We start from the raw sequence: 27,428 nt of genomic DNA, 5'->3' as shown, positions 1-27,428 counted from the left end.
GTTTGTTTTTACCTTTTAACATTGTAATGTTTTTCTTTTATGTGTGTTTGTTGTAAATTTGGAAAACCAATAAAAAAATTTGGGGAAAAAAGAAAAGATAACATTAGCAGGATTTTAATCTCACTTGTAATGTAACAAATACTATGGATCCTATGGACAGATATGAATCATAGATTATGATATAAGATGCAGTTGAAAATGTTGGATTCCATGGAGGGGATTGGGGGGGGAGGTCTCGAGATTCAGAGAAATCTCTTTATATGGAACTGTATTTGGTTTGGTTCTAAATTTACATTTGCAAAATCAAATAAAAACGATAAATTAATGCAAAAGAATGCAAGTAACAGGCGCTAGGACCTTGCAGGGCGCTCGGGGAGTGCCTCGGAACAAGCCGGCAAGTGGGCGGCTTCTTTCTGCCGGCAGAGAGAAGGGGAAGGGAAAACCAGCTCCGCTCCGTGCCAGACTAACGTCTGGGGCAGCGGCGGCGAGGCTAGGGGCGCGGCGCGCGCGAGGAACCGGCTTTTCAAGCCCCGCTCGCCGGCGATGTGGCAACTGCCTCCCCGGGCCCGGCAGATCCAAGGCGCACCCCAGGCTCCTCCGGGCAGGAGGGGAGCGGGGGCGTCGTAGCCATTCTCGCCCGGAAAAGCAGCGCGCCCCGAGCGCGGCGCCAACAAACCGGCCAGCGCAGGCAGCGCGCAACATGGATGCGGAGAGCGCCAGCAGCCACAACAGCAGCAGCAACAACAACAACCAGCCAGGGAGCCTCCTGCCTGGGACTTCTTCGGAGAAGATCGTCGCCGAGTCGTACAAGGTCTACAAGCGGCGATGGCTGCTGCTGGGCGTAGTCTGCCTGCTCAATTGCTCCAATGCCATGGTGCGTAAAGAGCGCGCGCGGTTGGTTCTCTCGCCTTTTCTTTTCGCTCGTCTCCAACTTGCCAGATTGCGCACGGATTCCTTTGGCCGGCCGGTTTCCCCCCATCGAAGCAGCCCTTCGATTGGCCCGGCTTGGAGCTGCAGGGATTTCGGGAGCCGAGAGGGAAATTTGAACGATCTGGAGACCCCAAAGTTTAAAAAATGCCTTCGAAGTGGCTGGAGGTGCTTCGGAAGTGGAGAGGTGGCGGCGCGACCGGATGTTCTCGCTTGTCAGCAAGCCTGACGGATGCGTCAAAGCGCCTGTCATTGGAAGTTTGCGTTTTAAATCGTTGCCTTTCTGGCTTCCGAGGCGCCGGGCAGAAGGTCTCGCCGCCCCGTGTTATGGCTTAGAATCATAGAATTCTTTTTTTAGAGTTGGAATATGTAGCTGTCCCATTTGTTGTTGTTTAGTCGTTTAGTCGTGTCCGAGTCTTCGTGACCCCCTGGACCAGAGCACGCCAGGCACTTCTGTCTTCCGCTGCATCCCGCAGTTTGGTCAAACTCATGCTGGTAGCTTCGAGAACACTGTCCAACCATCTTGTCCTCTGTCTTCCCCTTCTCCTTGTGCCCTCCATCTTTCCCAACATCAGGGTCTTTTCCAGGGAGTCTTCTCTTCTCCTGAGGTGGCCAAAGTCTTGGAGCCTCAGCTTCAGGATCTGCCCTTCCAGTGAGCACTCAGGGCTGATTTCCTTCCGAATGGATAGGTTTGATCTTCTTGCAGTCCATGGGACTCTCAAGAGTCTCCTCCACACCATAATTCAAAAGCATCCATTCTTCGGTGATCAGCCTTCTTTATGCTCCAGCTGTCCCATACCGGGATCCAACCTGCAACCTTCGTGTTATCAGCACCATGCTCTATCCAGCTGAGCTATGCATGATCCGCACAACACCCCTGCGAGGTAGATTAGGATTGGAGAGATAGAGGGACCGGCCTGTTAGGGATTTTTATTTTTGGAAATATGTTTTATTTGATTTTGCAAATATAAAGTTATAACAGTACCAGTGGCGTAGCGTGGGTTGTCAGCACCCGGGGCAAGGCAAGTAATTTGCGCCCCCTAACCCATGGATTTGCGCCCCCTAACCCGTGGATTTGCGCCCCCTAACCTGTGGATTTGCCCTAACCCCAGATGTTGTGCCCGGTGCGGCCGGCCCCCCCTGCACCCCCCACGCTACGCCACTGAACAGTACAACCATGCATATCCACATTTACAGATTCCTCCGAATCTCTGGACTTCCCACCTTCCCCTTCATGGGTCCTATAATTAAACCTTTTCTACTGCATCTTTTCCAATATTCTATATTGAATATAACTCCATTGTCTCCATAGTACTTCCTACCTTACAAGTGTTATTGCAGTCCTGCTAATGTTTTCATCTGTTTACAGTGGTCTCCAAGATAAATGATAAATTTCCCCCATTCTTTGTTAAAGTTTTGGTCTTCTTGGTCCCTGAGCTTTGTCAGTTTTGCCATTTCGGCATAGTCCAACAATTTAATTTGCCATTCTTCTCTGGTAGGGACTTTATCTTCTTTCCATCTCTGGGCTAATAGCATCTGTGCTGCTGTCGCTGCATGCATAAAAAGTCTTTTCTGCTCCCTTGGAATATCAGCACCTACAATTGCTAATAAAAAAGCCTCTGGTTTTTTATAGATATAAAAGTTAATTAAAACATTTTTTTCATCTCATTACATATCATTTCCCAGAATGCTTTTATTACCTGGCCTGGTAGGGATTTTAATGGGGGTTTCCGTGGTACAATGCTGAAATCCAGCCTTTCTCCACCTCGGGTCTCCAGATGTTGTTTGGCTACAACTCCCATTACGCCCATAGCATTTGTTAGTCTTACATTATGCAGTTGTGGCTTCCCCCAAAGAATCCTGGGAACTGTAGTTTGTTGAAGGTGCTGAGGGTTGTTAAGATAGCACAGAGCTACAGTTCCCAGCAGGGACGTGGGTGGCGCTGTAGGTTAAACCACATAGCCTAGGACTTGCCGATCAGAAGGTCGGCGGTTCGAATCCCCGCGACGGGGTGAGCTCCCGTTGCTCGGTCCCTGCTCCTGCCAACCTAGCAGTTCAAAAGCACGTCAGAGTGCAAGTAGATAAACAGGTACCACTCCGGCGGGAAGGTAAACGGCGTTTCCGTGCGCTGCTCTGGTTCGCCAGAAGCGGCTTAGTCCTGCTGGCCACATGACCCGGAAGCTGTACGCTGGCTCCCTCGGCCAATAAAGCGAGATGAGCGCCGCAAACCCAGAGTCGGTCACGACTGGACCTAATGGTCAGGGGTCCCTTTACCTTTACAGTTCCCAGCACCTTTGTCAAACTACACTTCCCAGGATTCCTTGGGGGAAGCAATGACTATTAAAGTGTTAAAAGAGCGCCTGAAATGGATTGTGTGCATGCGACCTCCCAGTTTTCTCAAAAGCTCTGGGGACCGGATATTCTAAGCTGCATGGGGTATTTTAAATCCTGAGTTAACCATTCCTAGCCTGTGGTCGCAGTATGACTGAACCAGAGAATCATAAACTTTTATAGTTGGAAGGGATACCAAGGGTCATCTAGTCCAACCCTCTGCAATGCAGGAATCCCAGCTAGATCATACCTGACAGATGACCACCCAACCTTTGCTTAGTAGCCTCCAAGGAAGAAGAGTCCACCACCTCTCGTGGGAATCTGTTTCGGTGGAAGTCTAATCCAAAGGTTAACAATCCAGAGCCTCTGAACACGTGCAGAGTGCCTCTTCCTCCCCTACACCAAAGCCCCGAGACGAGCTCAAGCTCCGACTCCTCTCAATTTGCAAATTTGTCCCATTTGCCTTTAGACAGAGTCAGCAGGGACTAAATTAAAAGGTGTGTCTTGTTTGCTTCATTCGTTCGTTGATTTACTGGAGCACCAAGGAGCAAAATGCATGTGAATCAGAATTCGGAAGGTGCAAGTGTTGAATTCTTGTGCTGCAGCACCTTTCAGAGCTTGGAATGTTCAAGTTTGGGAAGGAAATGATTTAAATCAGGTCTCTGCTGCTGTGGGAAACATATTGCTTAGCCAGGTGGTCCAACGAAAACGCTGGCTCCAGTTGCAGAGCGACAATATTTGAGATGGGGGTCATTTTGTGACTGCTCCAGGGGTTGAAAGGCCCCTTTCTTAGGACAAAAGGCAAAAAGGTTGGGAGCTTTTTGGTTGAGAGCTGAGGCAGCATGGCTAATGTTCAGTGCAGATGGGAGTTGTAGCCCAGCAACAAGTTCACTTGGTGCAGTGAGCGAGTGATGTTTTCCCCTCTCATTAAACTGGAACATGGAGTCACGTAAGGAATCTGGTTGTCAGATCCAGGACCAAGAAAAGGAAGTACCTATTTCTGCAAAGAGTAATTAATCCATGGAACTCCCTGCCACAAGATTTTTATGGGAAGTATCAGGCTCACACCCGTGCCATTCATTTCCTTCATATGTATGTTAGAAAAACATGGGGAGGCCAGTGTGGAGGCAAGCGATCCAAATACGATGGACCTTGGGGCTGGTCCAGTAAAGACGTTCAGATGTTTCTTCAAACATGGAAGTGGCCCTGCCAGAACATAAGAGATTCTTGAATGAATTGGATAAGATGACAGGAAGGATTCGAAACCTGCGGGACCAGAGATTCACAGAAGATTGGAATAAATATACGAATTATTTGAAGAGCAACTGTAATCAACAAATTACGCTAGTAGGACTACGAGAAGTTTGGTAAGGAGGAATATATGAAATATTGCAAAGAAGATAAAGAAGAGAGAAATTAATTATGATATTTAAAAGTAATAGTGAAACTAAGAAATATAAATTAAGTCGAAAAGATTGGAAAATTTTCAGATGTGATTGGCGGAAGTAAAAAAAAAATTATAAGATATAGAAGTATGCTTTATAATTGTTGAAAATGATATGTGTATACTTACTTTGGCCACCTCATGAGAAGAGAAGACTCCCTGGAAAAGACCCTGATGTGGGGAAAGATGGAGGGCACAAGGAGAAGGGGACGACAGAGGACGAGATGGTTGGACAGTGTTCTCGAAGCTACCAGCGTGAGTTTGACCAAACTGTGGGAGGCAGTGGAAGACAGGCGTGCCTGGCGTGCTCTGGTCCATGGGGTCACGAAGAGTCGGACATGACTAAACGACTATATATATCTTGAACGAGGTGATCCATTTTCTACTGAAGAAACCCAAAGAGTGGAACCACCAACCAGGACAAGCAGGCTTGGACTCTCTTGAGTGATGGTCAGAGACATGAGCAGCAAGCATACGTCAAGCTAAGGCCTTCAGAGAACTGGCTTGAAGTTCTCATCCCCGAGTCACTGCCTCACCACACAGAATCTGCAGGGAAAGGAACATTGCTGGTCCTGGCCAGGAACATTGCTGGTGACTTTGTCTTCTCACATGCCAATGGGCGGAAAGGCTTGCCCAGGTTGAAAAAGGCCACAGTTGCTTACTAGACCAACAAACAGAGAGTCCGACTCAGGAGCTTGCCCCTACAACAAATCCCTTTGTCTTGACTGTGTCCCGCAGCACTGACAACAAAGTTAAAAAGATAAGTAACTGTACAACCTTTGAAGCCATCTGAAGGCAGCCCTGTATAGGGAAGTTTTATTGTGTTTTTGTATATGCTGGAAGGGACGCAGGTGGCGCTGTGGGTTAAAGCCTCAGCACCTAGGACTTGCCGATCGAAAGGTCGGCGGTTCGAATCCCTGCGGCGGGGTGAGCTCCTGTCGTTCGGTCCCAGCTCCTGCCAACCTAGCAGTTCGAAAGCACCCCCGGGTGCAAGTAGATAAATAGGGACCGCTTACTAGCGGGAAGGTAAACGGTGTTCCGTGTGCTGCGCTGGCCTGCCAGAGCAGCGATGTCACGCTGGCCACGTGACCCGGAAGTGTCTGCGGACAGCACTGGCTCCCGGCCTATAGAGTGAGATGAGCGCACAACCCTAGAGTCTGGCAAGACTGGCCCATACGGGCAGGGGTACCTTTACCTTTTTATATGCTGGAAGCCACCCAAATTGGCTGGGGCAACAATAAAAATATTTTATTTTATTTTATTAGCTGCACATTCTCTAGCAGCAGAGATGCTACCATCTGCCAGCCAGGCCTTGCTGACATTAGAGACCCGACAGATCAGAAGCTGGGTGCCAGGGAGTGGATGGACACAAACCAGACACCGTGAAAGGCGGCGCTCAAAAGGAAGAGACAGTCTTTTCCATCAGTATTATTTAAAGCGGAGTCCGAAGTGGGCAGAGCAAGGAAGGAAAAAGTTGCCTTTGGCGCAGGAGTCAAGTTTCTATGCCATTCTCTGACCTCCTTCCAGGAAGCATTTTTTTGAGTGTTCCAGGACACATTACAGTCCAGGAAAACTGCAAAGCAGTGAGCGGGATGACCTCTGGGTCCAGGGAGAGAGGGAGGCATTTCAACCACCGATTCACTGCTGGAGGAGCACACTTTACCCCTGGAAGTAATCACACAGAGAGACTCTGAGTCTGGAAAATAAAAACACTAGGCTTGTTAAAGATAATATATATATTCAGTAGGAAAGATCCTCGTTCTATCTCAGGTGGAGATACAAAGAGCCATTTTCTCTTTGTTTTTGTAATTTATGTATGCAACAAGATTTATATACAGTGGTACCTCGGGTTAAGTACTTAATTTGTTCCGGAGGTCCGTTCTTAACCTGAAACTGTTCTTAAGCTGAAGCACCACTTTAGCTAATGGGGCCTCCTGCTGCGCCGTGCCACCGGAGCCTGATTTCTGTTCTCATCCTGAAGCAAAGTTCTTAACCTGAGGTACTATTTCTGGGTTAGCGGAGTCTGTAACCTGAAGTGTATGTAACCCGAGGTACCACTGTACAGTAAGTGGCTTACTCAAAATAATACAAAATATTCTCAAGGAATTACGAATATACCGTATTTTTCGCTCTAGAAGATGCACCAGACCATAAGACGCACCTTGTTTTTGGAGGAGGAAAACAAGAAAAAAACTTTTCTGAATCTCAGAAGCCAGAACAGCAAGAGGGATCGCTGTGCAGTGAAAGCAGCAATCCCTCTTGCTGTTCCGGCTTCTGGGATAGCTGCGCAGCCTGCATTCGCTCCATAAGATGCACACACATTTCCCCTTACTTTTTAGGAGGGGAAAAGTGAGTCTTATAGAGCAAAAAATACGGTAAGCCATAGGTTTAAAAGAAGAGCCTCATGCCAACTGTCTACTTCTCCAACCAGCTCAGCTTTTGCTTGTTTTTTAACAAATTGAGGCCAAGAGAACACCAACGACTTCTAGTCAGGAACGGGTTGTACCTGCCATGAATGGCTCCTATGTTAATTCTTTCTTCATTTATGCTTCCCATAGTACCATGACACACTAGCAGCTATCTCTAGCACCGCCCAGCCTTTCCCCTTGCTGTGCAAACAACAGCACATGTGAAAGCTTATGTCGCAATACATCTGTTTGTTTTTAAGGGACCACAAGGCTCTTTGCTGAAGGTTGCTACAGCAGAGTAAAGGTAAGGCAAAGTTGTGGGACAAACCAGAGAGCCTCTTGGGCTTGCCGATCGGAAGGTCGGCAGTTCAAATCCCCGTGATGGAGTGAGCTCCCATTCCTCTGTCCCAGCTCTTGCCAACTTAGCAATTCAAAAGCATGCCAGTGCAAGTAGATAAATAGGTACTGTTGCGGCGGAAAGGTAAACAGCGTTTCCGTGCGCTCTGGTTTTCATCACGGTGTTTCGTTGCTCCAGAAGCAGTTTAGTCATGCTGACCACATGACTCGAAAAGCTGTCTGTGGACAAACGCCAGCTCCCTCAGCCTGAAAGCGAGATGAGCGCCGCAACCCCATAGTCCAATTTGACTGGACTTCACCGTCCAGGGGTCCTTTACCCTCTGGAGTTAGCAGTTGACGTCATTGAAGCACTGTCGAAAGTCAGTCTCCCTCCTTAGAAATTCTCCAAACTCTGCATAGTGGTACCTTGGGTTACATACGCTTCAGGTTACATACGTTCCAGGTTACAGACTCCCCTAACCCAGAAATAGTACCTCGGGTTAAGAACTTTGCTTCAGGATAAGAACAGAAATCGTGCTCCGGCAGCGCGGTGGCAGTGGGAGGCCCCATTAGCTAAAGTGGTACCTCAGGTTAAGATCAGTTTCAGGTTAAGAATGGGCCTCCGGAACGAATTAAGTTCTTAACCTGAGGTACCACTGTACTTCCTGCCTGTGTTGGTTAGTTAGCTGAGGGATATGTCTGCTGAGAAACGGAGTGTTGGTTTGAGCTCAGAGTGTGGTGGAGCCGTGGAGAAGCAGTAATGAAAAGGCAACGATCATAAAGATAATGAGAAGTTCAGATAATGAAAGAGCAGGCCCAACAAACACGCCGAGCGATGATTAGAGGTGTTCCAACCTGGCTTCTTTCCAGGATATCAGTCAGGGCCGCCTGGCCCATGAAGTGAGGTGAGGCAGTCGCCTCAGGAGGCAGATCTAGCCTCCACCTCAGGCACCTGCTACTGCGGTCTCTTCTCCAGCTTCCTCTTACTCTCCTGCCACCTCCAGCGCATGTTGCGGAGGGAAGGGGTTGCGGAGGAAAAGGATGTAGGGCTGTGGAGCTGCAGAGGAAGAGATGGTGGTAGTTGTGGGGCAGGGGCTGCAACGACGGAGGCAGGAGCAGCATCTTCTGTCTTGCCTCAGGCGGCAAAACCTCCTGACCCTGATACTGGTTGTGTTTCAATGAGAAGAGCAGCAGACTTTATCTGCGGCAGAGTTCTTAGTCTTTATTGCCTGCCGAGTTACTTCTGTTCCTTTAGTCATACATACTCCAAATATTGTGCTACGCTCTGGACTACTTTACTCACGGCTTAATTGCTTAATTGGACAATTAACCTATTCGCCACACTTCACCTCTCCTTTGTTTTCATTGTGACCCAGAAAAAGGCTAAAGTTTCTGTAAGCAAAAGGAGTCGTCCGGGTTTGTTTCCAGTTAAAGCAATCTGCTTTCTGTTATGTTGCAAACAACCAGCGATACAAGATGCACCAAACAACAGAATTGATGTGGACTAGTGGCCATATTGCACATTGACGTGCATCACTTGATGACCCTCAACTCGATGTGTGGGCCAACTCTGTTAAAATCAGTGAGGTGACAAAAATGAACAGGTGCCTGTAGCAGCTACTCATTTTGACAGCTACTGCAGGCATCTGTTCAGAGCCTTCTTCCAGCTCTCTTGAGGCCACCGGGCTAATTCAGACAGAACGGAACAAGGCAGTCAGTGCATCATCCAGGGTACAACCCTCCCACACTACAAAGGATGGGGAGGGGCTCCTAGGGGCGCAAAACTGGGAGGAAGAACCACCGAGACGCTTGTGGGTCTTTAACGGTGGTTTGGATCCAGCATCTTAGAACAAGGGTGAGGGATGTCAGGTCTGAATCTGGTCCTCAGGGACGCTCCCCAGGTATCACACACCCTGGACACAGCTTTTACAGTCCCTTTTCTGCACTGCCCTTGATAGTTTTCTCCTGGCTGAAATGTGTCCTTGCACTCCAATCATGTTGCTTGTTTGCCTGGACAGAGGCTAGAGAGGAGCCTGTGTGTGTCTGTAGAAACAGGCCTATTGCACAAAGGTAAAATAAAATAAAATTGAATGCTCTCATCCTTTTTTGCCTCTGACCTTGCCTACGCCTAGCATGGGTTGCCCAGAAATGCGTGTGACCCTCTGGCTATAAAAGGTTTCCCATCTCTAATAACAGAATAGGGACGCGGGTGGCGCTGTGGGTTAAAGCCTCAGCGCCTAGGACTTGCCGATCAAAAGGTCGGCGGTTCGAATCCCCGCGGCGGGGTGCGCTCCCGTCGTTCGGTCCCAGTGCCTGCCAACCTAGCAGTTCGAAAGCACCCCCGGGTGCAAGTAGATAAATAGGGACAGCTTACCAGCGGGGAGGTAAACGGCGTTCCGTGTGCTGCGCTGGCTTGCCAGATGCAGCTTTGTCACGCTGGCCACGTGACCCGGAAGTGTCTGCGGACAGCGCTGGCCCCCGGCCTCTTGAGTGAGATGGGCGGACAACCCTAGAGTCTGTCAAGACTGGCCCGTACGGGCAGGGGTACCTTTACCTTTAATAACAGAATATTGTTTTTGCATGCTGCTTTTTGTGTGCATGTGCATGTAAGAGGGAAAAAACTGCTCCTTTCCCCTTATGGGGTACCCAAGAGTCCATATAGAGTCCTTTTGTAGGTTCTCTATCGGTAGGAGAAAATAACAGAGGCCAACCAGAGAATACTGAGAAGCAAAGCAGCCAGTAAGCCTGATCTTTATTAACTGTTGCAACAGGGTGCTCACAACCACACGCTGGAGGCAGGAGGGACCCCGAACAATGGTGCACAAGCCCTTATATAGACATTTTGAAATTGCCCACCCTGGAGCCCAAGACCACCCCCCAAAACATCATACATACATCACAGAAGGGGCGGTCTACAACAGAACCCTGTCTGACATGAAACCTGTTGATGGGTTTTTACCTGGCTAGCCTGGCTATTCTTTTGTGATGATAATTACAGTGGTACCTCAGGTTAAGTACTTAATTCGTTCTGGAGGTCCGTACTTAACCTGAAACTGTTCTTAACCTGAAGACCACTTTAGCTAATAGGGCCTCCTGCTGCTGCCGTGCCGCCGGAGCCCGATTTCTGTTCTCATCCTGAAGCAAAGTTCTTAACCCGAGGTACTATTTGTGGGTTAGCGGAGTCTGTAATCTGAAGCGTATGTAACCTGAAACATCTGTAACCCGAGGTACCAATGTACTTAATTCCTGAGTCCAGGTCACAGGCTCGCCCTATTCATATCTTAAATGTGCCCTTAAGGCAGGATTTGTGAGCAAAGAGACAATGGGGAGGTTTTTCTCATCTCCTCCCTCCTTGCAGAGAAACATTTGAGGTCAATTTGGGAGAGACAAAATGGTTTCAGGACTCTTTTCCTATGCAGTGGTTAAGAACTTTGCTTCAGGATGAGAACAGAAATTGCACGGCGGCAGCAGAAGGCCCCATTAGCTAAAGTGGTGCTTCAGGTTAAGAACAGTTTCAGGTTAAGAATGGACCTCTGGAACGAATTAAGTACTTAACCCGAGGTACCACTGTACTGCTTCAGACATGCAGTTTATATATTTATGTATGTGTTTGCTTAGTACATTTATTTTGTATCTTAGACATTATAATTCTCATAAGAATGCATTCTTTTGCATCTACAGCTTTGCATATTCTTTCCCCGCCTCTGCACATTGCTTACCTGCTCCTGAGTTCTGCGTCCTTCACTCTGGGATTACCATATTCCACTTGTAATTAGCTTGGCAGGCTCTGTCAATTTGTGGGAGAACCTCTCTGATAGCATTAAGGCTTCATTAGTTTCATTTCCTGAGGCAATTTCAGTTCAGAGTTCTTTGCTCTTGACAATTTGACAAGCGAGGATGTCTCTTCAAGAAAGGCTGCAAGTTGACCTTGAACGGAACATCGCAGGTGTTCTTTGCAATTTTGCACAATATACTTGTTTACCACAGAAAAGGTTGATGTTAACTCTTTTAATTTAACTTCCTAGTTTTCAAATGACTGAAGATTTTGACAGATTTTTCTGAGCACTTAGGATCAGAAGAAAGTACGTGATTTCTTTGTTCTGTGAACTGCCCTGAGACCTCTGAGTATAGGGCGGTATATAAGTTCAATAAATAATAATAATAAATTAAAATAACTGTTGAGATACTTCATTCCAAATCCGCTGTTTTCTTCTATATGTGGGTTGTTTTTGTGTACAGTGCTTAGGAATGCAAATAATTAGGCTGTTTGCAAATGCATTAAATAAGTAAATAACCCTGCGTGGGTTTCAACTAAGGACTCCCACTAGCAGAATGGGGTTTCCCCCCCGCACCCCCCAAATGGCTTGGAGGGTCAAGAGAACCCCCGAATAATTTGCCTCTCAAATAACAGCATTCTGTGCCCATTTGGAAGTTTTGCAGGTTCATTGGCCTTCAGTAGGGTTTTGTTTTTGCTTTTTTAAAAAAGGTTTTGCTGTACTTACATTAACTTGCAGGTTCTCCTGAACGTTCTGATTGTTGTTGTTGTTTAGTCATTTAGTCGTGTCCAACTCTTCGTGACCCCCTGGACCAGAGCACGCCAGGCACTCCTGTCTTCCACTGCCTCCCACAGTTTGGTCAAACTCATGTTGGTAGCTTCGAGAACACTGTCCAACCATCTTGTCCTCCGTCGTCCCCTTCTCCTTGTGCCCTCCATCTTTCCCAACATCAGGGTCTTTTCCAGGGAGTCTTCTCTTCTCCTGAGGTGGCCAAAGTCTTGGAGCCTCAGCTTCAGGATCTGTCCTTCCAGTGAGCACTCAGGGCTGTTTTCCTTCAGAATGGAGAGGTTTGATCTTGCAATCCATGGGACTCTCAAGAGTCTCCTCCAGACTCTTCTGGTACCACCAATGTTCTGATACCACCCTCTAATTTGGTAATGATTTTGCTCTTAGCATATGATGCTTTGTTTCCTTGCTCGGTTTTGCGAAGAGACGACCAAATGCCTCGTTTGCAGATTTTTCTAGTAATCAAAGGTGTCTTGGAATACATGTGTACTGAATTTCATGGGTGAGGGGAGGACGTAACCTTTTTCATTCTCCGTTTTTCTGAGTCATCATGTGGGACTTACGTGACACCTGCCTGTGGAAATATGCACGTATGGCAGGGCACACGAGAAAAATGTAAAAGCAGGATGCAGGTGGATTGGATAGATAGATCAATATAAATAAATAATTTGCCTTTTGCCTAGAGATGTGTCTTGCATCAGTCTCCTGAGCCCCAGCCAAGCACTAATTTGAGATTGCATTAATTGCCTGGAACCTTCCCAGCTAAAATACAAATCCACTCGGAACATTGAGCTGCTCATGTTCTAAATGGTTTGCCTGGATTTGTCTTTCGTTCTTCAGCAGGATGCTTTAAGTCACCTTCAGCTCTAGTAACATGTGGCGACATTGCCCTGCTCTGTAAGATCTTAAAGGAAATCCTGCCTGGCCCTGCGCAATCTAGGCTTCCTGTCTCTCTACCTCAGGGGTCAGCAAACTTTTTCAGCAGGGGGCTGGTCCACTGTCCCTCAGACCTTGTGGGGGGCCGGACTATATTTTTGTGAGGGGGGGGGGAGAACAAATTCCTATGCCCCACAAATAACCCAGAGATGCATTTTAAATAAAAGGACACATTCTACTCATGTAAAAACATGCTGATTGTCCGTGGGCCAGATGTAGAAGGTGATTGGGCCGGATCCGGCCCCCGGGCCTTAGTTTGCCTACCCATGAGCTAGCTGATTGTGTCTACACAGTGCTACTTACAGATGGTGCCCCAAACATAACTACCTGCAGGTTTTGTGTCGTTATGCTATAACCTCTTCCCCCCTCCATCTGCAGCTATGGTTGACGTTCGCCCCAGTGGCTGACAAAACAGCAGAACGGTTTCACACCTCCATGGATATGGTCAACTGGCTGTCCCTCGTGTACCTCGTGATATCCGTTCCAGTCGGGCTCATAGCAATATGGATTCTGGACACCGTCGGGCTGAAATGTGCCGTAAGTTGAAATGGAGACTGGCGCGAAGCTCAGTTAGAAGATCACAAATGGTCAACAGGCTTCTGCTCGCCCCTGCTCAGGGGCTTCTTTCTTTCTTTCTTTCTTTCTTTCTTTATTTATTTATTTATTCAGACATACATACATACATACATACATACATACATACATACATACCCCACCCACCTGGCTGGGTTTCCCCAGCCACTCTGGGCGGCTCCCAACAGAACACAGTGGTGCCTCGCAAGACGAAATTAATTCGTTCCGCGAGTTTTGTCGCCTTGCGATTTTTTTCGTCTTGCAAAGCACGGTGTCGGGAAAGTTTTGGAAAAGCTTCAAAAAGCTCAAAAAGCTTTAAAAACCTCAGAAAAGGCTACCACACCACGTTCTATGAGTTGCTCCTCGAAGTCAAGTCGCAACTGTATTAACGGTGTTAAGAAAAAGGAAACAAACTTGCAAGACGTTTCCGTCTTGCGAAGCAAGCCCATAGGGAAAATCGTCTTGCGAAGCAGCTCAAAAAACAAAAAACCCTTTCGTCTAGCGAGTTTTTTGTCTTGCGAGGCATTCGTCTTGCAAGGTACCACTGTATTAAAAACACAACCAGACATTAAAAACTTCCCTAAACAGGGTTGCCTTCAGATGTCTTCTAAAAGTCAAATAGTTGTTTATTTCTTTGACATCTGATGGGATGGCCTACCTTGGGGTTCGACAGGTTGGCCCTCGCCAAGGGTGCAGGCCCAGGGACCCAAAAAATGTGCATCTTCCGGGGGTTAGGTGTGGCTAGTAGCCCACCCACCTGTTTGCACACTGCCCAGTCTGGCTCCTCTGCTGCAGTCTCCTCTGACAAGGGCTTTTTTTCAGCCGGAACTCCCAGGAATTCAATTCCGGCACCTCTCAGGTGGGCGCCATTGCCATGATAAGAGAACAAGGGAGGCGTTCGCAGTGAGTTCTGGCACCTCTTTTTCTAGAAAAATAGTACTCGGTGCAAGGGATCTCCTGAGCTCCTTGCCAAGGGACTGAAGAAATGAACCTATGCCGCCAATTCTCATTGTAGACCAGCATGAAGTAAGCAGCACATAGGTAAAGGTAAAGGTAGCCCTGCCCGTACGGGCCAGTCTTGCCAGACTCTAGGGTTGTGCGCCCTTCTCACTCTAGAGGCCGGGGGGCCAGCGCTGTCCAGAGACACTTCCGGGTCACGTGGCCAGCATAACGAAGCTGCTCTGGCAAACCGGCACCAGTGCCGCACACGGAAACGCCATTTACCTTCCCGCTATAAAGCGGTATCTATTTATCTACTTGCACTTAAGGGTGCTTTCAAACTGCTAGGTGGGCAGGAGCTGGGACCGAACAACGGGAGCGCACCCCGTCGCGGGGATTCGAACCGCCGACCTTCTGATCGGCAAGTCCTAGGCGCTGAGGTTTTACCCACAGCACCACCCGCGTCCCTCAAGCAGCACATAAGCAGCACACAAAACACTTCCAAATCATTCTGTGTTCTAAATCTTATATTAATAATCCAAAAATTGAGAGAGCTACTACAAGAGCTACTACAAATGCCACAGAGAGAAAACTCATTCAAATTGTGTCCAAAAGGAAGATTCAGTCTTTAAAGTTCCTTTAGCCAGGCTTAGTCCATATGTTACATTCCTTCTTGGCTTAAGCTGCAATATTTAATTTCTTTCTTCAGGAAATTCTCTTTCAAGATTTTGGTGTTTTTACATACATTCAACTTCATGTGCTAAGTTCTTTCTTGACTTGAGCATTTATTCATTTACTAAGCTTTTTATTTGTATTTTTATTTGCCTAGCCTGGCTAAGATTTAGAACGTAGAATGATTTGGTAGTGTTTTGTGTGCCGCTTATGTGCTGCTTACTTCATACTGGTCTACAAGGGTGCAAGGGAGCCTAGGTACGACTGCGCCTGCTGCTGACGTCTTGCAGAAGACACAATCACAAGAGGACACAAGGTGTGCTTTAGATTTGGGGTGGGGAACTACAGGCTTGGGGGCCAAATCCAGCCTTCCAGGTCTCTCTCAGGCTCTTGCAGCTCTCCCCAGCCCTCCTTCTCACCTTCCCTCAACTGTTTTTGCCTAGCTGGAATGTGCCCTTGTACTCTGATAATGCCTTTTGCTAGCCCAGACAGAGAGGACTTTGCGTCTGTGTAGAAACTAGCTAGTTGCACAAAGGTGAATTTTCTCTCTCTTCCCACTCCCACGGCTTCTGGCCAGTGTTCAAGATTAACCAGGTGCCAGGTATGTTCTGTACCTGGCTTTCAACCACTTGCGACTAAGTAATAATATAATAATACTAATTTATACCCCGCCCATCTGGCTGAGTTTCCCCAGCCACTCTGGGCAGCTCCCAATCAAGTATTAAAAACAATACAGCGTTGAATATTAAAAACTTCCCTGAACAGGGATGCCTTCAGATGTCTTTTAAAGATAGGATAGCTACTTATTTCCTTCACATTTGAAGGATGTTCCACAGGGTGGGCGCTGCTACCAAGAAGGTCCTCTGTCTGGTTCCCTGTAACCTCACTTCTCGCAATGAGGGAACTGCCAGAAGGCCCTCGGCGCTGGATCTCAGTGTCCGGGCTGAACGATGGGGGTGGAGACGCTCCTTCGGGTATACAGGACCGAGGCTGTTTAAGTGAAGGTGCCTAGGAGTCAGGATTGTGCTCGACATCTCCACCATCTGGGGATCGTGGGTAAAAAGCTCTCTAGCGCTTTCCCAAAGGCCAGCTAGTGAACTGGATGAAGTTTGACCTAAAGGGCGCCCAGGTACACAATTCAGGTCTTTCAGCCAATGTGCTACCCTCACTCTCAACGCCCTGCCAGCCTTATAGACCATCTGCCTGTCAGAAAAGAAATGTAGGGAAATGAAATACCATATTTTTCGCTCTATAGGACGCACCCGAACATAGGACGCACCTTGTTTTAGAGGGGGAGAACAAGAAAAAAATATATCCCCCTCTCTGCTCAGCGCCCCTTCAGCAAAGCGGCAGGAGAAACGGAGCCCCTTCCATTTCTCCTCCCGCTTCACTGAAGGGGCGCTGCGCAGCTCTCCCTTTCTGCTGAAGCCAGGAGAGTCTTGCTCTCCTGGCTTCAGCAAAAGGAACCCGAAGCCTCTGGAGTGCAGTGGGACCTCCCGCTGCGCTCTGGAGGCTTCAGGCAGCTATCCCTGAAGCCTGAGGAGCGAGAGGGGTCGGTGCGCACCAACCCCTCTCGCTCTCCAGGCTTCAGCAAAAGCAACGTGAAGCCTCTGGAGCACAGAGGGAACGCTCCCTCTGCGCTTCGGAGGCTTCACGTTGCTATCGCTGAAGCCAAGGAGCCTGCATTCGCTCCATAGGACACACACACATTTCCCCTTAATTTTTGGAGGGGAAAAGGTGCGTCTTATAGACAAAAAAAACGGTAGTTCTGGAATTTCAATTGTTGACATTTATCCTGTTCTCATGGATGGCTGCTTGAAATCAGTGTTGGTGACATGGTTTCTTCTACTGCAGGTGATACTCTGCGCCTGGCTGAACATGATGGGAAGTGTAATTCGGATTTTCAGCATCCTCGATTTCCTGGATCTGGGCTCCCTCAACTTTGTGTACCTGCTTGTGGGACAATGCCTCTGCGGCACGGCCCAGCCGCTCATCATTTTTTCACCCACCAAACTGGCAGCCTTATGGTTCCCAGAACACCAAAGGGCCACGGCCAATATGATTGCCTCCATGTGTAAGTAACTGGGTCAGGGCAGGTCGAGCCAGAATCAGTGTTAAATGCTCAGACCACACTGCCCTGATTGTCAGACTCGCCACCGAATTCTGCACCGGCTGCAGTTTCCGAACCGTCTCCGAAGGCAGCCCCAGATATAATGTATTGCAGTAGTCCAACCCAGAGGTTACCAGAGCGTAGACAACCAAAGTTAGGCTGTCCTTGCCCAGACTGTGCCAGAGCTGGCCCTCCGGCTGAAGCTGATAGCTGTGGCAACATGGCCACTTGAACTTCAAATCAACAGTAATGGATTCAGAAGTGCCCCTCCCCCCCCCAGCTCCTCACCTGCTCCCTCAGAGGACTGGGACCTCCTTCAGAGGAATAGCAGTCAGCCTGGAAACATATGACTGCATGGAACCATTCAAGAAAGGAGAAAGCAATACAGTCAAACCTCGGTTGTCAAACTTAATCCATTCTGGAAGCCCGTTCGGTTTCTGAAATGTCCGATAACCAAGGCGCGGCTTCCGATTGGCTGCAAGAGCTTCCTGCACTCAAGCAGAAGCCGCGTTGGATGTTTGGCTTCCGAAAAACGTTCGAAAACTGGAGCATTTACTTCTGGGTTTTCGGCATTCAGGAACTGAAACGTTCCAAAAAGGAGCCGTTAAGCATCTCTGTATCTCCCACATAGAAAATGATCATGTCAGGAAGGAAGCTGGGCTAGAATTCTTCCCCCATCATCCTAGTTTTCTGTGTGAATGGATTTTTTTTCCTATGGAAAGCCATTCCCCCAAGTGCTATCTGAAGTGGTGCAGTTCAGAAACTTCTTCACCTGCGATTTATTAGTGTCTTTAAGGGGTCTTGAAGAAGAGGGCCCCAAATACCTGGTATCACCATAGGGATATCTTTGGAAGAGCAGCCTTCAAATCACACACCTGAGAAGCCCCCCCGCCGAAAGGGCTTCCAAAGCAGGTCCTGGGTTCGAATCCTGTACAGGCGTGTGGCCTCTCCTTTTGCTTTCCAGTCAGCTGGCTTGCTTTTTAAATGCTCGGCATTATATTTCAGCTGCTTCGGAGGGGGAAGTCACATATTTCTCTCTCTCTCTCTCTCTTTAATTTCCATTTAGCCAATCCCCTGGGCATTCTCATCGCTAACTTGCTGTCACCTGCGCTTGTACAGGGAGGAAAAGATATCCCTTTAATGGTAAATGAAAGCTAATCAATTTTAGTATTCTGCACCTCTTACATATCCTTGGCAGATGAGTTAAACCATTTCTCCTCTTCCTCCTCCTCCTGCTTTCTGCAGCTTGGAGTGTACGCAGGGCCTGCTGTCTTCGCCTGTGCCTTAGCCACATTGGGCGTTCGTGACAAGGTCCCGCCAACGCCACCGTCAGCAAGCGCTAGCCACTCCAATTCGCCGTCATTCTTCAGGGGCTTGAAGATGGTATGTTGCAAGCAAAGCAGAATTATTAACTCAGATAAAGGTACAACGAATGCCACGTGTCTCTATAGGACAGAAAGAAAGAAACTGTTGTGTCATATTAGATCAGTGTTTTTCTGACCATGGCCCACTTCCGACCTTGTTTCCTTCCATGGGCATAGCCAAGGGGGCAGCTGTCCCCCAAATAAGTAAAAATCAATACAGTGGTACCTCTAAATGCGAACGGGATCCGTTCCGGAGCCCTGTTCGCATCTAGAAGCAAGCGTAACCCGTGTCCGCGTGTCTGTGCGTTCGCAGGTCATGTTTTGGCACTTCTGCGCATGCGCGTGACATCAGTTTGAGCGACTGCGCATGCGCAAGTGGCGAAACCCGGACATAACGCGCTCCGTTACTTCTGGGTTGCCGCAGAGCGCAACTTGAACGCGCTCATCCCAAAGCATATTCAACCCCAGGTATGACTGTACAAATCTGAGGTTGTGCCCCCCCTAACAAAAATCCTGGCTATGCCTATGCAGGGGGCCGGTCCACTGTCCTTCAGACCTTGTGAGGGGCCAGACTATATTTTTGTGGGGAATGAACGAATTCCTATGCCCCACAAATAACCCAGAGACGCATTTTAAATAAAATGACACATTCTGCTCATGTAAAAACACACTGCTTCCCAGACAGTCTACGGGCCGGATTTAGAAGGCAATTGGGCCGGATCCAGCCCCTGGGCCTTAGTTTGCCTACCCATGCTCAAACTTTCTGAATGTATCTCTTAGTTTGACAAAAGTCTAAGGTTTCCAGCAGAGCGGTCAGTTACACTGGAAAACAAGTTGCAAGTTTTAGCAGACTCTGTATAAATGTGTATACCAGCTTGCTGGTGAACGATCTGCTGTTTCCCCCAACAACTTGTGCCTTGTCTTCCGTTTTTAGCTCCTGCGAAATACAGCTTACATCATCCTGGCCCTTTCCGTCGCGACAGGGATAGCAATATTCACCTGCTTCAGTGCTCTGTTGGAACAGATCCTGTGTGTTAATGGATATTCAAATGTAAGTCACTCCAGATTTCATCTGTGGCTTTTTGTTGTCTTGCAAGCTCAAGGTGGAGCCGGGAGATCGAGAAGACAACCTGGGAGGGGACTGCAGGAATTCAGCTTCAGCCTATCACAGGGAGATGTGCAGAGACCGCGGCGGCTGGGGTGGGGCGTGTTTTTGTGAAACTCTGCGGCGAGGTTTTCATCAGCGCTGCCTCCCCTACCTGGATACTCCAGCCATTGAACCTGGAACCTTCTGTATGTTAAGCCGATGCTGTCCCACTGAACTGTAGTCCTTCCACAATAGGAATAGAAGACCCTGCCTTAGACCAAGCCAGATTAGCTTTGCATTGTCTGCACACCGACTGTCCAGGTTTCAGGCAGAGGACATTCCCAGTCATTCTTGGAGATGCCAGGGAGTGAACATTGGGTTCACAGAATCACAGCTTTGTAGAGTTGGAAGGGACCCCGGGGGGTCATCTAGTCCAACCCCCTGCAATGCAGGAATCTTTCACCCAGTGCTTTTTTCTCTCTAAAAAATAATAATGCTTAGGGGTACTCTCATTTTGACTCAAGAAAATCACCATTTTCTAGTACAAATCGGGGAAAATAAACACAGTAAATGGACAAAAGTACTAAGTAAATGGACAAAATGTAATAAGTGATCTGGGGAGATCCTTTGGTTCAAATAAATACAGGATCTGCCTGGTACTGTGAGTTCGGGGGGGAAATTGCCTTCATTTCTAGCCTTCAGTATGCTATCATTACAAATATTGATAATTCGGCTGCTTTGAAAAAATACAACTAAAACTAATGTTAGTTGGATAAATATCAAGCAAATAAAAAATGTAGCTTTATTTTCTGTGCTTTAAAATGAAGCAATTTGGATCCCTTCATTACAGAGACCCTGTGTAGCGCCATCTTGTCTGGTACGATATAATTAACAACCAGATCAGAAGACTCTTGATTGCTTTCCAGTGAAGGGAGACAGGGTGGGGCGAGGGAAATATGCTGCACCTTATTCTTAGGAGCCGTAATTATTGGGTTGACGCCAACTAAATCGCCATCAAAGTAGGCTCATAGAAATCTATGGGCACTGCTATGGGTCTCCCAACAAAGTGGATCTGCTAGTGCAAGGTCTTTTGGCTGCGCAATGGCTTTTCCTTGCCTTCTCCTCTCCCCTATGTGCATCTCCCCTGTCTGCTTTTGGGGCTCCTCAACCTTCCAGAGAAGATTAGGGAAGGGTTTGGGGGGAGGAGCCGGATGGGAGGTCCTTGCACAGTTGTGGAAGTCCTTGCAGTTGTGGATCTACTTTCTCCAACTCCACTCCCTAGTTTCAATGGGTTTGCTCTTCGCTGGAGTCTGCCATATCATCTAATCAATCCCTCATTTACAGTTCTTTGCAGGTTTGAGCGGCGCCTTGTTCATTGTGTCCGGACTCATTGGGGCCTTCTGCCTCGGGCTGTACGTTGACCGGACAAAGAAATTCACAGAAGCTACCAAGGTCTTTCTCTGTCTAGCTGCGCTGGCTAGCATTGGATTTGCAGTGGTAAATTCCATTAATGCTAGGTCTCTTAAATTGACATTATTGGGGGCGCACACCTACGATGGAGCTGAATTGCTGAAAGTTGGCTCTGCAGCCTTGTCGGTACTCAATTTAGACTCTCTTCATGCAGGTGTCTCAGCTGAGAAACCAGACCTATGCTTTGGCAACCATCAGCTCACTCTTCGGGTTCTTTGGATTTGCTATCTATCCTGTCGCCATGGAACTAGCGGTCGAATGTTCTTATCCCGTGGGGGAAGGATCCTCGTCAGGGCTGATTTTTGTGATCAGGTAAGTAGCAGAACCAGGACACCCGATTTCCTCTGTACTACGCGCTGCATAGTTGTAGTGGTAATATACGGATTCTTTCCAAACGCTTGCCAGGCCAAGGTTAAAGAAGAACTGGAGCAGGGAAGGGAAGGGAAGGGGAAACTCAGGCCCAGGCGTCAGTTGTAGCTGTCCAGGTCTCTCTTGTGTGGCCCATGGGATTCTCCCCAGGCCACTGCCAGGAGCTGGAATTGGGCAGGTCAGCAATAAAACACCCGGTGTCAGTGAACTCTTTATTCACAGAAACCAAAACAACACAGGCCTAGTGGTCACAGCAACTCTTCCCAGTAGTCTTGCCCCAATGAGGCATCTCCGCCTTCCCACCACTCTCTAAGGCTCCTCCCCTGGTTCCCTCCCCAGTAGCCTAAAGCTGTGCCTTCTTGTCTCTCTTCGCTCTGTCCTCTTCATTCCTCTCTGTGTACTGGGAGACCTGGGGGAGGGAGCTGGCTGCAGCAGGAGGGGGAGGCTCCCTGGCTTCTTCAGCAGCCTGCCTCATCTCGTGTCTCCTGGCCCCGCTCCTCTCCTGCCTCTGATTCTGAACTGCTCTCTGCCACAGCTTCCTCCTGCTCACTAAACCCTGTTGCCTCTTCAGCTTCCGACACCACCTTCTCCCAGTCTGCTCCCTCTGACCGCTCGTTGTCATCGTACCACCACTCCCCTGACTCTGAACCTTCTTCCCCTGGGGGTTCCCCAGTTGGGGTCTCCCTCCGCTCGTCTGCATCCAGCCATTCCATGACATCACACCCTCTTCAGTCCTACTTTTGAGGGTTTATGCCTGGCTGAAATGTGCCTCTGAACTCTCATAATACCTCTTGGTTGCCTGAATAAAGTGTGTGTGTGTGTGTGTGTGTGTGTGTGTGTGTGTGCGTGTGCGTGTAGAAATTAGCCAACGGTACAATTCTTTGCTCCACCCACTCTTGCCACTGGCATGTGCTCCCCCAGGCGGCTGCCCGGATGAGAATTTGGTCCCCGTCCTGCAAAAGGTTCCCCGACCCTGAACATCACTAATTACTTCCGAGTGAAAGAGAAGACATGGCCAGTGTCTTCAGATCTCTGAAGGTCTTTTTAGGCCAAAGCTGGAGCAGACTCCATCTCTGTTGCTACAGAGGGCAGGACCAGAATCGGTGGGTGGAAATTGCAAGGAGACCGATTCTGGCTAAACATTAAGGAGAAACGTTCTAACAGTGGAACTGGCTGCCTTAAGAGGTGAGAGACTCACCTTCGCTGCAGAGGCCAGATAGCCATCTTTCAGGGATGCTGCGGTTGCATCCTGCATTGCAGACCGTGCCTTGCGCATTGTTTCCTCCAGGTTTCCCTCCACGATTCTATGCTATATGGGCTTATTGTGAGAGGGACTTCATGCACATGCAGGTATTGGCGATTCTGTGCCATTGAGACACCTTTTCCAGAGCGGCAGGGCTGTATCAACAGGATGCTGGGCTTACAGTGGTTTCAATGCACAGATAACACTGCAACACACGACCTCATTCAAGTAATGCCGGTTTCAAGAAAACAGACTGGTTAGGTAGCAGTTGGGAAGGCGGCAGGGAAAGCTCCCTTTCCGCAGGAGGCTGAATTAGCATTTGCTCCTTCAGAGGCAGCCGGATTTCCTAACGTCTTCAGCACCTGCTCCTTTGCACAGCTGGCAAGTTTGCAGTGGCGTTTCCTGTGATGCAATTCCCCATATATGGGCAAGGGGAACCACATGGCAAGTACAGGATGTGAAGGGAAAGCTTCAGACAGCTTTCCTGTAGGGCCATCACTGGACTCAAAAATAGTAGAGGATGCCGGATGGGGAGGAGAATCGCCACAGTAGTTGTATCTGGCTGGCTGGCATATCTCCTACCGAGACTTGATGGGGCATCTACTGAAAGTACAGTGGCCCCTTGGTTTTCGATCGTCTCGGAAGTTGAACATTTCGGCTTTCGAACGCCGAAAACCAGGAAGTAACTGCTTTGGTTTGGGGAAGCTTTTTGGAAGCCGAACGTGCCATGCGGCTTCCGTAGAGTTTTCCGGACTTAAATGCTTCCAGAAATGCATCCTTCAGTTTTCAAACGTTTCAGAATTTGGTCGGTCTTCTGGAATGGATTACGTTCGAAATCCGAGGTACCACTGTACACAGAGGGTGGCAATTCAGCTAAATCCTCCCCAGAGCCGAGCCACTGAAATTACCGTATTTTTCACCCTATAGGACGCACTTTTCCCCCTCCAAAAATGAAAGGGAAATGTGTGTGCGTCCTATGGGGCGAATGCAGGCTTTCGCTGAAGCCTGGAGAGCGAGAGGGGTCGGTGCGCACAAACCTCTCTCGCTCTCCAGGCTTCAGGAAGCTTTCCGCAAGCCTTGGGAGCGCGCGGGAGTTCCCGCCGGGCTCCCACGGCTTGCGGAGAGCTACCTGAAGCGTGGGCGTGACTGCTCAGCGCGCCTAGCCGGCTTGCGGAGAGCAGCCTGTTCTGGGGGCTGGGGTCGGGAGAAGCTCGGGGGGGGGGGAATAATTTTCCCTTTATTTCCCCCCCAAAAAACTAGGTGCACCCTATGGGCCGGTGCGCCCTATGGGGCGAAAAATACAGTATTTAACTCGTTTTTTAAAAATAGGGCTCTTCATACATGGGGGAATCAGCCACTCAAACCAAAATTTAAGCTTCTAATCATTTCAAGGCTTTTCAGACTGCAGAAACAGAACATCGCAGTGGAGCATTCTTGAATCCTCTGGTGTTGCCCCTTCTCTCGAAGAAGTGGGAATGGTTTTGAACTCCTCTCTTCTCTTTATTCCTGCATGGCAGGGGGTTGGACTAGATGACCCTTGGGACCCTCCCAACACTACCACCCTATGATTCTAAGTCACGCCCATTCCCTTCAGCGGGTCTAGTCTGCGCAGGACTAGCACGGAGTACCACCCAAAATGTCTGCTCTAGACATAAAAGTGAATCTTGACTGTTACAGACAATATATTCCCCCCTCCCCCGTGCACACAAAAAAGAGCCAGACTTGGACATGGGGGGTGGGTGTGACATAACCATGAAAAGGAGACCTGCATGATGGACTGTTTTTGTTTCCACAGCCAACTTCTAGGTGTTGTGTTAATGCTTTTGCTGCAAAGCCTAGCTGTGGAAAAGAAGGACGCCCCGTTTTCTACTTGCACCTCAGCCATCGGCAAAGCACTAGACTGGTCAAGTAAGTTTTTGTTATGTGTTTATTTTATGTATTATAAATATATCCTCTCTCTTCTCACATACACACACACCTGTGGAGGTTTCCTTCAGGGGTGAATATCAGCTGCAAGGGGGCAGGGAGGCAGTTGGTTGAGGCACAGCAATGGCAGTAGAGGTCTCTTTCCCTGACCTGCTCCCTTCCCTGCCTTGGTGTGGGTACAGTGGTACCTCAGGTTAAGTACTTAATTCGTTCCGGAGGTCCGTTCTTAACCTGAAACTGTTCTTAACCTGAAGCACCACTTTAGCTAATGGGGCCTCCTGCTGCTGCTGCGCCGCCGCTGCACGATTTCTGTTCTCATCCTGAAGCAAAGTTCTTAACCTGAGGCACTATTTCTGGGTTAGCAGAGTCTGTAACCTGAAGCGTCTGTAACCCAAGGTACCACTGTACTGAGGTTCTGCAAATAAGGAGTCCCCCAGCTTCTTAGGCTGGAGGAACCTCCAGTCAAGGGCCTCTCTATCCGGCCCTCAAGACTCGCCCCTGGACACATACCCCAGCAGCCCTGCTTCACTATACTTGCTTTTGCCTGGCAAAAATGTGACCGTGAACTCTGATAATGTCTTTTCTGCCCAGATGGTAAGGAGAGTTTGGGCGCCAACTGCACAAGAGTAAATTCACATTAGTCACTCACCCACCAGATTGTCAACAAGGTCTCAGACCGAAGAGGGTTCCCCACCCTGGGTTTACACTGTGTGATTTTTGAGATGCAGTTATTTTAGTTGCTCTTAAGGTCTTATATGTATTTTGAGGCCCTCCTCTCTTTTCGTCTCTGCATAGCAGCAACTGGGATTTTGTCTCGCAGCGCTGAGAGACTGCATTCTCCATCACATACAGGGACGCGGGTGGTGCTGTGGTCTGAACCACAGAGCCTCTTGGGCCTGCCGATCGGAAGGTCGGCGGTTTGAATCCCTGTGATGGAGTGAGCTCCCGTTGCTCTGTCCCAGCTCCTGCCAACCCAGCAGTTCAAAAGCATGCCAGTGCAAGTAGATAAATAGGCACCACTGCGGCGAGAAGGTAAACGGTGTTTCCATGCACTCTGGCTCAGGACCCGGAAAAGCTGTCCGTGGACAAATGCCGCCTCCCTCGGCCTGAAAGCAGAGATGAGCACCATGCCCCATAGTCAAATTTGACTGGACTTAGATCTTCCAGGGGTCCTTTACCTTTTCTTTTTAAAAAAAACCATTACATCTTTGCTATAGTTCATTATGCCATTGTTTTTCTACTCAGTTACACATTTTCTTCAAAGTGCATAATGGCTGATTTTAGTCGGTTATACATTCTAGTAGATTTAAGATTGAATTTTCAATATGAACAGAAATTAACGAATAAGTTTGGGTAGCTGGTCTATAGTTACTGATGCTGACCTAACTTACTATGCAATCCTAGCAGTTACTCCCAGGTAAGTGGGCTCAGGATTGCAGCTGGAGTTCCTAAACTGATCTTGTAATTCTCATATATTTTTAAGCTGCTGGGTTTCATTCTCAATACATCTGTAGAAATATCCTCTCTTTCTTATCACAGCTTCAACCCTAATGATGGCTGGAATCTGCAGTCTGGCAGCATGTTTCTTTGTGGCTGCCTTTCACACTAATTACAGGAGGATCTTTGCAGAAGTATCTCACGACTTCTCCGTCAACAAGTCAGAAGAGGATGTTGCAGTAACGGCAGAAAAATGAACTGCTTCTAACTGAAATCTGGACTAACCCAAGTGCCTCAAGAAAACTTTAAGACTTTTGAGACCCCAAGTGCCACAGCTGCACAGTAAGTTACAAGTCTTTGGGAACTGACTGGAGCAAAAGATGATGGTTATCTTAACAGGAAACTTCACACAAGTACAGCCCAAATTCCCTGCAGCAGTTGGAGAGTGTCTTTTTCAAGACAGAATGCAGGAAGAGTCTACCCCCATTAAAAGACAATTTAATCCTTAGTGATGGTGCTGAAATGTGTAAGTGTCTGAGACTCACTAAGAGTGGCTATTTTGATTCTTCCAGTGTGTTACACTCCAAGGGCAATTCAATGGAATAAGCATATTTATACCAACCTGAATTCTGTGAAAAAAGAAGGGAATGCAAATGTTCTGTAACGATTCATTTTCAGTATCTCCCATTGTTGGGCAACGGCATATTTCCTTTTGATGAAACTTTGTTTGAAAAGTGATCTATAAATGTTTAAATTAAAAAGATTATGTTTCTGACGGTCAGGCTGCGAGTGGCATTGCTTATGTAACAAAGAAAGCATCAACCATGCACAAGAAGGAAGTACCAGGAGACTCAGGAGAAATTTGTGAAAGGATGCAAAATCTTTAGGGGGGAAACGCAAGGGGGGACCCCACCCTATGAAGGCTGAATGTGCTTAGTAACTTTGTAGTGTTGATTTTTTTAGGGGGGGTGTGATGGCCTGGGATTCAGACTCAGAGGCTGAACCTGAGGAATCCCAGCCTGCACAGGAGTCCCCGCCTCCAGAACCAGCTGAGCCGGGGCTGGGGCTTGAGCCTGAAGAGTCCTCACCTGTGCTGGATCCTCAGGTGCAGGCACCAGCTGAGCCTGCTCTGGCTCCTGAGGTGATGGAGGACCCATTGGCTGCAGGTGCTCCACTCTCAGCCCCATCAGGGGAAGGTGAGGTCGCCTCTGGGTCCGGTAACCCTCCAGCCTCTCCTGAGCTGCAGAGGCTCAGGGCAGAGAGGCGGAGGGAACTAAGTTCCCGCAGGAGGAGT

At 48.4% G+C, this 27,428-nt stretch overlaps 1 protein-coding gene across 1 annotated transcript; it reads left to right on the top strand.

The window, feature by feature from the left end:
• Positions 1 to 412: 412 nt before the first annotated feature.
• On the top strand, positions 413 to 26,913 carry SLC49A3 (solute carrier family 49 member 3). The gene is made up of 10 exons (XM_077921322.1): positions 413 to 874; positions 13,323 to 13,481; positions 16,983 to 17,202; positions 18,305 to 18,381; positions 18,484 to 18,621; positions 19,537 to 19,653; positions 21,034 to 21,186; positions 21,314 to 21,471; positions 24,567 to 24,679; positions 26,237 to 26,913. The coding sequence occupies exons 1-10, from the start codon at positions 701 to 703 to the stop codon at positions 26,389 to 26,391; spliced, it is 1,464 nt and encodes a 487-aa protein (XP_077777448.1). The 5' UTR covers positions 413 to 700; the 3' UTR covers positions 26,392 to 26,913.
• The last annotated feature ends 515 nt before the right edge of the window (positions 26,914 to 27,428 follow it).

Source organism: Podarcis muralis, chromosome 17, assembly GCF_964188315.1.
Source record: "Podarcis muralis chromosome 17, rPodMur119.hap1.1, whole genome shotgun sequence".
NCBI lineage: Eukaryota > Metazoa > Chordata > Lepidosauria > Squamata > Lacertidae > Podarcis > Podarcis muralis.
Note: the sequence above shows the minus strand (reverse complement) of the source record. Positions and strands in the feature narration are given on the sequence as shown.